The 12,284-nt window shown below is 41.3% G+C and overlaps 1 protein-coding gene across 3 annotated transcripts in view; it reads left to right on the top strand.

The window, feature by feature from the left end:
- CCDC186 (coiled-coil domain containing 186) overlaps positions 1-12,278 on the top strand; it is a 51,915-nt gene extending 39,637 nt beyond the window's left edge. For all 3 annotated transcript variants that reach the window (XM_034776624.1, XM_034776626.1, XM_034776625.1), the window contains exons 11-16: positions 3,656-3,911; positions 5,034-5,223; positions 6,706-6,786; positions 8,151-8,361; positions 10,783-11,002; positions 11,596-12,278. In XM_034776624.1, the coding sequence (XP_034632515.1) occupies positions 3,656-3,911; positions 5,034-5,223; positions 6,706-6,786; positions 8,151-8,361; positions 10,783-11,002; positions 11,596-11,679 (1,042 nt within the window). In that variant the 3' untranslated portion in view covers positions 11,680-12,278. The remainder of the gene's footprint in view (positions 1-3,655; positions 3,912-5,033; positions 5,224-6,705; positions 6,787-8,150; positions 8,362-10,782; positions 11,003-11,595) is intronic.
- Positions 12,279-12,284: the final 6 nt, after the last annotated feature.

Consider the following 12,284-nt stretch of genomic DNA (forward strand, 5'->3'; position numbering starts at 1 on the left):
CATCTTCACTGAAGATTCAGCATCGTGCCCCTTCCATTTAAAGTGTGATTGCACACAATACACATGACCTACTCAGGGGTGGGGACGGGGAGGACAGTGATGTTCTCCATAAAAGGCAAGAAAGAGCAGGAGTGACATTATTCATATTTCTATGGTAGAAAACAAAACAAAAAAATCCCAAACTCTCAGGCTGCCTTTTTGTATACAAAACAAACAAAAATAAAATAAAGTAGTGCAACCCCATTTAAAAAAAAAATCTTTTTGAGGTGTCCTTTAACATTGTGGCTTAGATGCCAGTCTCCTGTCGGGATTCTCCTGAACATTTGTATGTTGTAACCTTAAATCTAGTTTTGTAGAACTGAAAAAAATCACAAATTGTATTTAATCTGGTGTTATAAGAAAAACAGCACGGGCAAAGAACGTTCCTTAATGCCGAGATCCAATTCCTGGAGGCAGGGAGAAGGAAACCAATACTCTGTTGCAGAAGTGTCATGTTATAATTCTCTCAGTGCTAACCTTCTTCCTACCAGCAGAGGCCTTTGTACTCTTGTGCTTGAGGAAGTCTTCATTGAGTGTGGTGGATGTTTCTTCCCTTCTTTTTGTAAGGGAAGTAAGTATGTGCTGCTGATTGATGAGAAATCTGCCCTAGTAACCCAGAAAGACAACTCTGCCTTGTTTGAGGTAACTACATCAGAAATAGAGGGCACGCTTTACATTAAGATTCCATTTATAAAAGTATAGTACATACCGGAGTAATGTGTGTCATAGGTGGCTTTATAAATGCATCACTAGAAGGTATTAGATAGTTATAAGCACCCTTTTAGACTCTAAAACAGTCTGACAATTAACCATGTATTAACACATCTAATCATTCATTAACCTTCTATAAACTATTTATAAATCAAACCTTTGTAAAAAATGTGATCAGAATAGAAAAGTGACTTCTCCTGTGAGAAAGCAAAGGTGTTTCTATTAAATATACCTCTTAAGAGCAAGTTTTTTCATCCCCTTTATATCAAAGAAGAAAGAAGTTATCAATTTGGGACAGGATGATATAGTGCTGTGACTTTTCTCCATAGACGTTAACTGGAATTTGGAAACTCTTGACTAATCTACCGGATGGAAGGAAAGCTGTCTGCTTTGAAAAATCATAATTCACTGTTAGATTTTTGCTTTAGTTGGGATTAGAATGAAATGAAATACTTGACCATGTAATAGTCAGTGACCTAAAATTAGGTCTATCCTAATGAAGAGAACAGCTGATGTCTTAACTCGGTTATTGTGGAGGATTGTTATGGTAATACCTGGGTCTAAAAGAATTGTCAAATACCATATGAACGTGTGGCAACAAATCACTTAGGTAGGAGTTAGATGTATTTGTGGTAGCAAAAAAAGCATGAAAAGATTAGGGGTTTTTTATTTACTGAGGATGCATTTATGTAGTTACTAATATTTCCCGAAAGTTTGTGAAGAAGTTTTGTTATCCATTGATTACAAAGTAATGTGACAAAATGGATTATACTGACATGGCAGGCAAAGTATTGAATTGATATAAATCAGAATATCCCTGTTCCTAATACACGTTTTCTGCTTCCATAAGGAGAAAGTATGAAAACATTCCTGTAGAAAATTCAAGCTAGTTAACTGGGAAAGACTGGCAAAAGTAGTAGCTTATGGGGCCAATTCTGCAAGTTGCTAAATGCCTCCTGCAAAATTCAGAGTGGTTTCACTTCATACTGACTTTAGATCAAGCCCTATGACTTCACACAAGTTTTCAAATAGATCTTCTCATGCTATGCTTTTTATTAATGGCTATTGATGGGTACTCAACCAGCTAGCAGTTGACCTCTTCATTACAAATGAAAATTAAAGAAAAATGCACCACACCATAGTCCCCAAAGACTCTAAAGTTAAGCCCAATACATTGGTTAGAATTGAATTGAGCTACAAAATTTGGATCCAGATTTTTTTGAACCCACCCTTCCAGACTTCACAAGACACTCAGATCTGGGATTTTGGCATAGTCTTTATAAAGAATAGGGGTCAGTTGCAAAACTTGAATCTGAATTCAGATTCTAAATCTCCCCAAAGTTTGGGATATCCCGTTCTAAGGTTTTGGTTTAGACATGTGCATGCAAAACTTGCTGTGCTGTGGCCTACATAATAGGCAAGGCTAGTCTTGGGAGCTAGGCGAGGGGTCATGGAGAATGCACTGGATTCATCTGATCTTCCAGGCATCCTCCACCATGTTTCTTATGGAGCCCCTGCGGTGCTTTGAAACTGGTAGATCACTTTGGCAGGGGGAGGCAGCCACTTGAACTCTGATGGGGTGAATCCCCCATCAAGGTCGACTTAGTATTGTATTGTATTACTGTTATGAAATGGAATTTTCAAATTCATATAGCATTCAGACTCCTATATTTACTAGTCGTTATCAGGAATATGATACTCCTGAGGGCATTCTGTGCCAAAAAATTAAAAATTCTGTGCTCAATATTTTAAAATTCTGTAAGTTTTATTTGTCAATAAATTTAAATGCAGAGGCTCCAGCATGGCAGTGGGGAGCACAGACCACTGGCTGCCCTCTGCGCCAGGCGCACCAGGTGTGGGGCAGGCAGGCTCAATCAGACAGGATCTAAGTGTGGGGGGGCTCAGTGTGGGAGATCCAGGTGTGGAGTGAGAGGATTCTGTGTGGGATAATCTGGATGCAGGCAGCATAGTGGGGAGTCTAGGTGTGGGAGGATCTGGATGCACAGAGGCTCTTGGGGGAGGAGGGGGCCCGAGAAGAGTCCAAATGCAGGAGAAATGGGACTCTGCAGGGGCTTCCAGGCAAAAGTGGTTGGGGCTCAGTGGAGGGGTCTGGGTGTGGGGGCTCAGGGGGGTGGGGCTCGTCAAGGTTGGGGTTTGAGTGCAGGGAGCTCAGTGGGGGGTGGTCTGGGTGCACGGGGTTGAGGGTACAGTGCGGTGGGGTTCGAATATGGAGGGCTAAGGGGGTTCTGGGTGTACGGGGTGAGGCTTGGCAGGGGTGTCTGGGTATGGGAGGTCTGGATGCGTGGGGGTTGGGCAGAGTGGGGAGCAGCTCCGCGTACAGTGACCCGTCCCCCCGCAGCTGAGGAGTGATGGGGGCAGGAAGCAGGGGAGGATGCTGAGCTTCCTGCAGTTGGGGGAGGTTTTGGGGGTGGGTCTGACACAGGCCCAGCCGCTCCTTGCAGGGGAAGAGGAAGTCCCAACTTCTCCTGCCTCCAGCCCAGCCGTGACTAGCAGCTGATCCCGGATCAGAGTAAGAGCCACTGGCTGGGGTGCCCCAAACTTGCAGTGATTTACCTCTCCACCGGCTGCTCCGAGTGCCTGAAATGATGTACCTGTTGAGCTAGGGAGTGTGTGTGACTGCTCTTTCAGCTTCTCTTTGCTTCCCTGTTAGAAAATCATTTTTCTGCAGGAAAGCAAAGAAATTTGTGGCGCAGAATTGCCCCAGCAGTAATATGGTTGGGGTCACTAATAGCTTGGAGATAAGAAATATCTTTCAGATGATGTTACATATATGAAATGGCTTGGAGTTTGAAAGCCATTTCATATCTATGATAAATATTTAGTATTTTCACAGTTGATGTATTTAAGCTCAAGTCACCCCTAAAACATACACTTGTTTTGGTAGAGATGAACAAGAAATCGACACCTTGAAGGAAGAACTGGACAGTCTGAACTCTCTGATTACTGATCTCCAAAAGGACATTGAAGGCAGTCGGAAAAGAGAATCTGAGCTGCTTGTATTCACTGAAAAACTAACTAGTAAGAATGCACAGCTGCAGTCTGAAACCAACTTCTTACAGTCCCAGCTCGATAAGCTTACCTACAGTGAAAGAGAGTTACAGAGTCAGCTGGAACATGTGAGACAGACTAAAGATGATCTGGTGAGTACGACATGCAGATGGATTTTCTACTAATAGGTTATCTGATCAGGACTGAATTAATGCAAAGGCTCGAAGGTCTGTGCCGAGGCTCCAGCTCCTGCAGTGTCATAGTGAGTGCAGAATTTCAGCTTTCGTTTGAAAAGTTAGTTTCTAGCCCTTGTGGTTGTGAATAAAAGCTTGGAAATGTGATCTGAATGTAACCAAAAACTTCTGCCTGAGCCTGCAGACTCCATAGAACCATAGCTCTGATGTGTGAACTGCCCTATATGTGTCAACGGAAGACCCCTGCTCTTGGAGAGGGACCCTGCTGCTTCTCCTGCCTTTCTAGGAGGCGAGAGTTGATTTCAGCCCTTGTCATTTAGGTAGATGAAGGATGGGGTCTCAGCACAGAAGTAGGGCAGTGGGGGTGGAGTCATAGCAGGGGGCCAATGTCACAGCACGCCTAGAGCCCTGGACTGCCATAATCCAGTTTTTATACCCAGCAGGATTTAATTTACATGTGAAACTGACTTCTGCAAATCCATTCATGTTTAAAGAACTTGTTTGTCATAGGGAAGACTAGAATTATTTTAGGCTCCTCCCATTGTCCAGAGGTACTCCTGTAATATTTAACAGTGTAATTTAAATAGCCCCACTTTGACTTCAATAGGACTACTCACTTGTGTAAGCATTTGCAGGATTGCAGCTTGATTTTGTGTATCAAGTGTGCCACAACTGGAGGTCCTTTCGTAAAATGACTTTTTAAAATCAACCTGGAGCAGCCTTTGTGCTTGTATCTGCTTTCTCCCATCAATTGTAAGAATAATTTTGTGGCTATAATAAAAATTATTACTAATAGCCTCCTCATGATAGGTTGTTTTCACATATATTTTGAAAAGTTACAAACTGGATTATTTTTGAAGCTTAAATCTTATTCTGTACTGTGCTAAATTCTGGAATAAGTAGTACACCCTGGTTACTGCCTTGGGCTATCCCGCACTGGTGGTATTGGGCTTAATTAATGGTTCATAAAACGCTGTGAGATTCTCAGATGAAGGGCAGGTGCAAAGCGGTGGTGATGTTGATGTTAAGTATATGGTTATGTCTAGTGACTTTAGATGTTGTTTTTTATTGTAAATTTAGGCAAACAAACTGCAAAAGGAGGAAGAGCTACGCAAACATGAAGTCCAGACCCTGCAGACAGAGTTGGCTTCTCAACAGAAAGTACAAACAGCACTGAACACCCAAGTAGATGAATTAAAAGACGAGTTAGTTACTCAAAAGCGTAAACATGTGGCAAATCTTAAAGACCTCACCAAGCAACTTCAGCAAGGTTGAAACTTTTTTCCCCCCTCAGATCTAGACCTGTGTCCACTAGAGTAGTTGTTCTCAATCAGGTGTCCGGGGGCACCCTGGGGGACCGCAAGGAGGTTTCAGGGGGTCTGCCAATCAGGGCCAGTGTTAGACTCGCTGGAGCCCAGGGCAGAAAGCCGAAGCACCACCTCATGGGTCTGGAGCCCAGGACCCCGAGTCCTGCCACCCAGAGCTGAAGACGAAGCCTGAGCAACTTAGCTTTGCAGGGCCCCCTGTGGCGTGTGACCCCAGGCAATTGTCTTGTTTGCTACTTCCTAATGCCAGCCCTGGCTTTTATATGCAGAAAACTAGTTGTTGTTCGTATAGCATGTTTGGGTGGGAGGCTCAGAAAGAAAAAGATTGAGAACCCCTGCGCTAGAGTGTACTAACATAGTCCTCACTCCCAGCATACACTGTTAGAGAAGGATTCCTGCCTGCATCCGTATATTCTCTTAAGGTGCAATCCTTGCAGGCCTTCTTTGTATCAAATAGGAGACTTGTGGATGGAGGGCTTGCCGGATTGGGCCATTAATTGAATCTCATAAGCACTAAATTGCTTGATTAAAATGTAAAAGTACTGGAAGGGATCTACACATTCTTGGTATTCAGCTAAAAGGATATTCTATGAAGTCAAATGGCATGTGACAATTGAGACTTCATCCATGGTAACCAGATACATGTGATTCCTGATCACTACACAGAAGGCTATTCAAGACGCATCAGAAGCTTTCTAAATGCCTTCTGTAGCCAGAATTGTTGGTGGTGGCATTTGTTATTTAATTTTAAGGAAGTGCTTTATCTTTTTTTATATATATATAAAAATTAAATGCATACAGAGACTGATTATTAATTTTGTAGTTTCGGGAAGTTAACATTTATAATTCAAAAGTGCACGTGCTCTGAATTTAGAGTGCAGTTTGGCTTAATGAGGTGTTTGGAATTTATGTGAAAACATAACTGTTGTGTACTATTCATATATTGGGAGAGGAAGTTCTGTTTACCTTCTTAGACAGGTATGAACACATGTGCTCATACTTCTTCTCCCAGCACTATTCAACATCTGGGCACAGACACTGCTGTCGGTTCCCAGTAGTGATAGCAGTCACGGAATAACTGATTTCCAGAGAGCAGAGCTGTTACATGTCACTCATTAGCTATTTAAATAGCATGCCATATCAATACTAAAGCATGGCTTAAATATTAGTCTCAAGACAACCCAGCACATGGAGTTACCTCTTCACTTGAGGACTGGTCCAAAGCCCATGGACTTCAATGGGCATTAGACCAAGCACTCAGTGATGTTCACATGGTTTGTTAATCACTAGTATTCTCACATGTATGATTTGGCAATTAAAGAAAACTGTCTCAGTTCCTGGTGGATTGGGGTGGTATGTAGTATGGGTTCCATTTCCTTAAGATTTTTTCCCCCATTTTGGTAACCCTCCTCATATTTTCTTATTAGCACGAAGGAAATTGGATCATATTGAAAATGGCGGCTGTGATAAAGAAGTTAGCAGTATGGGGAGTCGTTCCAGCTCATCAGGTAATATAACAAATAACAATTCTGCCTTCACTGTTCAGTTTTCAATAACTCAAACTTATTTTACTGGCATGGATTTAGGGTGGTTTTTTTTTTTTTTAATAGTTATTGGTTATTTCTGTGGGTTATGTACTTCTGAACAATGTTCTTGTTAACACTTCAACAAAACTTTCTCCTGTCCTATTCCATAGTCTCTTATGGAATATTGTCAGTCTTGGTGGCAGAAGTCCTGGGGTCCATTTTCGTTTGCTATCCAGCTTTTTCTTTGAGTCTCGAGATACATAGACCTGATAACTGCAGTGCTTGCCCATATGAGTAATCCTTAACTGAAAGTCAATGTATGTACAACTGAGAGAAAGGAATATCTTTCTCATGTTGCAAAGTCTGAGTAATTCATTGAGGTTCAAGAACTTAATATAGATATAGGGGTTTCAGGTCTAATAATGGCACTTGTTAATGTAATTAAAGCCATGTGTTCTTATTATAGACAGTCTAGTTTTTTTTTACTTCTATCTTTTTGAACTTGCTGCTTTTAGGTTCAGAGGTACCTTAGATGACACTTTTAAATGTAGCCAAAGGCAAAACAAAAATCAGTAGTTGCCTCCATTATTGTTTAATTAATTGCACTAATTGACAATTGGCACTGTGTAAATGGTAAATCAATTGGCATATTTACAGGCATCAGTGTGCTTGTGTAAAATTTATTCCTTTATTGTTCTACCATGAAGAAAAATGATTTTTTTTCTGCAGTATCATTGGCATTTATTTACCTGATCAATATCATATAGTTTTAAATTAGGCTAATTATATCAGAGTTGATGTACCTTTAGTCCATAAGGTTGTGTTTGAGATATGTAGCCCTTTTTTTTCCCTTCATAGTCCCTCTCCACCCCGTCACTTTTAAAGTTGCTTCCAGAGCTTCTCGGTACTTTTCCTGCCATCAACCTGAAAGGGGTTCGGCCTGCAGCACTCTTGTATTTAATAGTTTCACTGGTCTATACACAGTGTTTTGGTAAAGGTTTAACTATGTCCGTTTAGAACACAATACGATTAAGCTGATCCAAGTCGCTAGCGTGGGCAGAGTTATATCAGTATAAAGGTTCTTGTACAGAAATAGGCTATAGCCGGATGGAAGCACCTTTATTCCAGTAAAGCTGTGTTCACACTGAGGGGTTTACCATTGTCTGAACCTATACAGTGAAAATGGTACTGTAGCTATGTGTAGCCATTCCATGAGTAGCTAAACGAGATCAACATTTTATTAAGAAAATATTTGGGCACAGGCTGGAGCTATTGATTTTGTGATGAGATCGAATAGTGTACTTAGCAACTGTGTATGTTCTAATAAACATGTGACTGTTTGGTAGGGTCCCTTAACGCTCGAAGCAGCAACGAAGATCGCTCGCCTGAGAATACTGGATCTTCAGGAGCTGTGGATAGCTTCCCAGAAGTGGACAAGGCTGTCCTGATTGAGAGAATAGTAAGACTACAGAAGGCTCATGCTCGGAAAAATGAAAAGATGGAATTCATGGAAGATCACATTAAGCAACTGGTAGAGGAAATCAGGAAAAAAACCAAGTATGTATGACATTTGGATCACAGTCTACTGCCCTGCACCAGAACACTCTGACTCTTACATAACACACACAATTAACTTGAGATAGAAAAATGTTAAATGATAAAACAACTGCAACCACAGCACACCTCAGATTTTTATTTTCACCTTATTTTCTTTGAACAGCTACTAGACTACACATCATCAAATGGAAGGCCCTGGATCTGTGGCTTAGTCCCATTTGCTCCTTGAAATTGATGTCTAGTGTAATAAAATATCTGAGCCAAAGCCTGTCCATCTTTAGTATACGATATAAGATTTCTCTTCTCCATGCTGTGCAGGCTACAGGATCTCCTGTCACTTAACCCCCGGCTAGGTTCCTGTCTAAAGTCTGCTCGTTCAGTATTGCTGGGGGTCATGGGGAGAAAGATGGTAGAGTATATACTCCTTTTTTGAAGGAATGTTTGCTATTAAATCTAACCATTATCACATGCACTCATCTATTATGGTGATGCCATCTCATGAGATGGTGTCTCTTAAAAGAGCATAGCTTGTGAGCTCCCTGGGGTAGGGACCGTCTGTAGTGCTAGTACTGTGACTTGTAACACAGGGCCTTGATCCCTCACTGGGTTCCTTAGGCACCACTACAATAGAAATGCTAAACAAGCTGTCTCATTCAGACTGTAACAAAGCCAAACAATTAATAATACATTTGGCACTTCAAAAACATACTAAAATCAAGTAATGTGTTTGGTGTCTCATGTATAAAAACACAGGCTGTTCTGAAAAGCAGTCATGGTTTAAAAGTGACTAATTTGAAAAAAACTTTCAGAAACCTAATGCAATTTTCGAACTCTCAGTAATTACTGCCTTTCATGTAAATTGAATCAGCGCAGATTCATTCTGAGCAAGATGGACAGTGCTCACCCAATAAGCAGCTATTCAGTATTTTATTTTATTCTCGCTGTTCAGTGAGTGGCCCTACGCCTTATTTACTGCACACTATTCAAACCCTGCTCTGAAGACACAATTGTTAATTTCCTCATGAGCTTTTCTAAGGGGCTTATCCCTACAGTAGCTGAATACTTCATAAGCGCCAGTGTATTTTTACAATATCCCTGTGAGAAGAGGGGATATTATCCCCCTTTTACAGATGGGAATTGAGGCACAGAGAGTAAGGTTGAAAGTGCCTACCGGTCTTAATGTCCAATTTGAAAAGCCAGGCCCGAGTGTTTGAGTACTTAGCATTATATAGCACTTTATACATTCAAAACACAGCTACTAGTGACTTCAGTTGCAGCGATGAGTGCTCAACGTTTCTGCAAATCAACTTCAAAGGTCTCACATAGAGCATCCAGGAAATGAGGAACACACAATTAGTAACCATCTGTGAAAATTGTGATTAAATGATTTGCCCACCATCACAGAAGAACTCTGTGGCAGAGGTAGGGATAGAATCCAGTTATCCAGGATAGAATTCAGCTGCCTTACCTATGACACCATTCTTTATCTTCCTGTCATCCCTTGCCTCATTCACTGCACACCTTCCAACTTCACCAGATAAGGCAGGGGTCTCCTTAACTACACAGCTCTTATTCATCTCCAGAACAGCTCCGTCCTGTGCACACAGTGAGGCAGGGGACTGTGGAAAAGTCTTGTGATCATGTAATTAAAAACATTATAATGCATAGGCAGAGCGGGGTTGAATTAAATTTGCACAGCTTGCAACTTTTTGGGATTTGTGCTTTTGAGTCACTCAGATGCTTAGCAGAAAAATTGAAGGGTGGGATTTTGCAAACAAAACTGACAGAACCTTTTCTGGAAATACTTTGGATTCTGGTCAAACCACATAACAAGGTTCTGTCTCCAAGAACTGTTACAGTTGCAATTCACACCCTTTTATTATTTATTTGTTTTTCTCTAGCATCTGGTTGTCCCATTCACGGACCAGGACCTCATTGTGCTAGGTGCTGTACAAATACAAAAACAAAGATGGCACCTTCCCCAAGGAGCTTAGTCCTTTGCTAAAGTTGTGGCCTTCAATACTGGGGTTGTTTTTTGTCACTAAGTGTACTCTTACGGTGAAATACCAACCCCAATGAAGTCAGTGGGAGCTTTGTTATTGACTTCAGAGGGGTTGGGATTTCACCCTGGGTCTCTCCTTATGGGTGGACCCTGGAAATCTTTATTTTGGGTGATGTTTGCTGTTAATGTGTGAAAAAGGAGCTGAATCTGTGTGGGGCAAGAAATGGCTTCAGCCATCTCCCCATCTGATTACACCCTTTTAAGTCTTGGAGTTTTGTATCCCGTTCTTGCTCTTGAGATCATGCATGTGAAGATCTATTTTGTTGTAACCCAAATATAGTATAAATACCTCCCACAAAGAATCCTGTACCATAACTCAACACCTGCAGTTTCACTCTGATTTCTCTTCTTTTTCCCAGAATTATTCAGAGTTACGTTTTGCGGGAAGAAGCTGGCACGCTGTCCTCAGAAGCCTCGGACTTTAACAAAGTCCATTTGAGCAGGCGCGGTGGCATCATGGCATCCCTGTACACATCGCATCCTGCAGACAGTGGGCTCACATTAGAACTCTCTCTGGAGATAAATAGGAAGCTACAGGCTGTGCTAGAGGATACTTTATTAAAAAATATTACACTGAAAGTGAGTACCCCTGATAGCCTTTCATTCTAGGAGTCACATTGTTTTGCTCTTCTCAAATAAATACTGGCCTGAATACAACTAACAAAGAAGAGGTCTCTTTATAGATTAAGTCACTATGGTTTGTCTTGTAATATTTTTGCTCTCACTGAGTGCTATCGATATGGTCAAGAGACACATGTTCTGATTTCTGTACAGGCTGGAAGTGTGTGTGTGGTGTATTTCTTAAAATGGGGATGATTCTCCTACCATAGGTTCATGACTAACAATTAGTAAGGAATGTATTTATAAGCTGCTCTCTGATTCCCTGTCTGTATCTTTCTATATTTATTAGTTTTGAATTAAAGCAGCGTAAGTTTTCGGCATGCTCAGTAGAATCCTAAAATATATAAGCAAGCTACTCTCCTTTAGAGCATCACATTCACTATTAATGCATGGAGAGAAGGGTTGTGCCCCCACCTTTTCACTGCCAAGTGAGCATGCTATTTTCAGGTTGCAATCTACTCATATTGATGGCAAGTGGTAATTTAAATTCAATATTGTATGTTGCATCTACTGATGTTCCCCTCTTGTTGCCCCTCCTCTTTTCTTCAAAGGAAAACCTGCAGACACTAGGAACAGAAATAGAACGGCTTATTAAGCACCAGCATGAATTGGAACAGAGGATGAAGAAAGTGTAACAAACTATGGAACAGTCAGAACAAAGAAACAGGTGCTGCAGACTGTCATTTTGAAGTTTCTCCTGTAAACTGAGTGTCAACCAATGGCAGAGCCTAATCCTGCAAACCTTTAACCACACCAATTGTCCTTCCGGACATGAGAGGCTCTGTAGGATCAAGTGTGAAGTTTGTTTTGCCTTAGCCATTGATGAACTTTACTATAGGCTACATTCTTAGAACTCTTCTCTGAAATTAAGGCATCCAGAGGCTTTGCAGTGTGCACTGCATGTAGAGTCCATTTCAGTGAGATTTTAATTTCTGCACTGTGCAATTAAGCAGCCTGCTAATGATAAAGCTTGGGGGGGGGGGGGGGGGGAACAAAATTGATTTGCTGTGGAACATATCAAGTGCTACTGAGCTTCCAGGGCTTTCAGAATCTTCTTCCCTACTCTCTAAGTGTTTGATATATTTAAGTTGATCAAGCAATTAACATATGCATGGGAAAGGGGCTTTATAATTAACTTTTGTAAAAATAATTAAGGACATGATGCATATTTTACCATTGGACAAAAGCTTAATGGCTTCCCTGGAAACGTAATCTGAATTGACTTTTGTGGGGGGGGGGG

This window comes from Trachemys scripta, chromosome 7 (assembly GCF_013100865.1).
Source record: "Trachemys scripta elegans isolate TJP31775 chromosome 7, CAS_Tse_1.0, whole genome shotgun sequence".
Classification (NCBI taxonomy): domain Eukaryota; kingdom Metazoa; phylum Chordata; order Testudines; family Emydidae; genus Trachemys; species Trachemys scripta.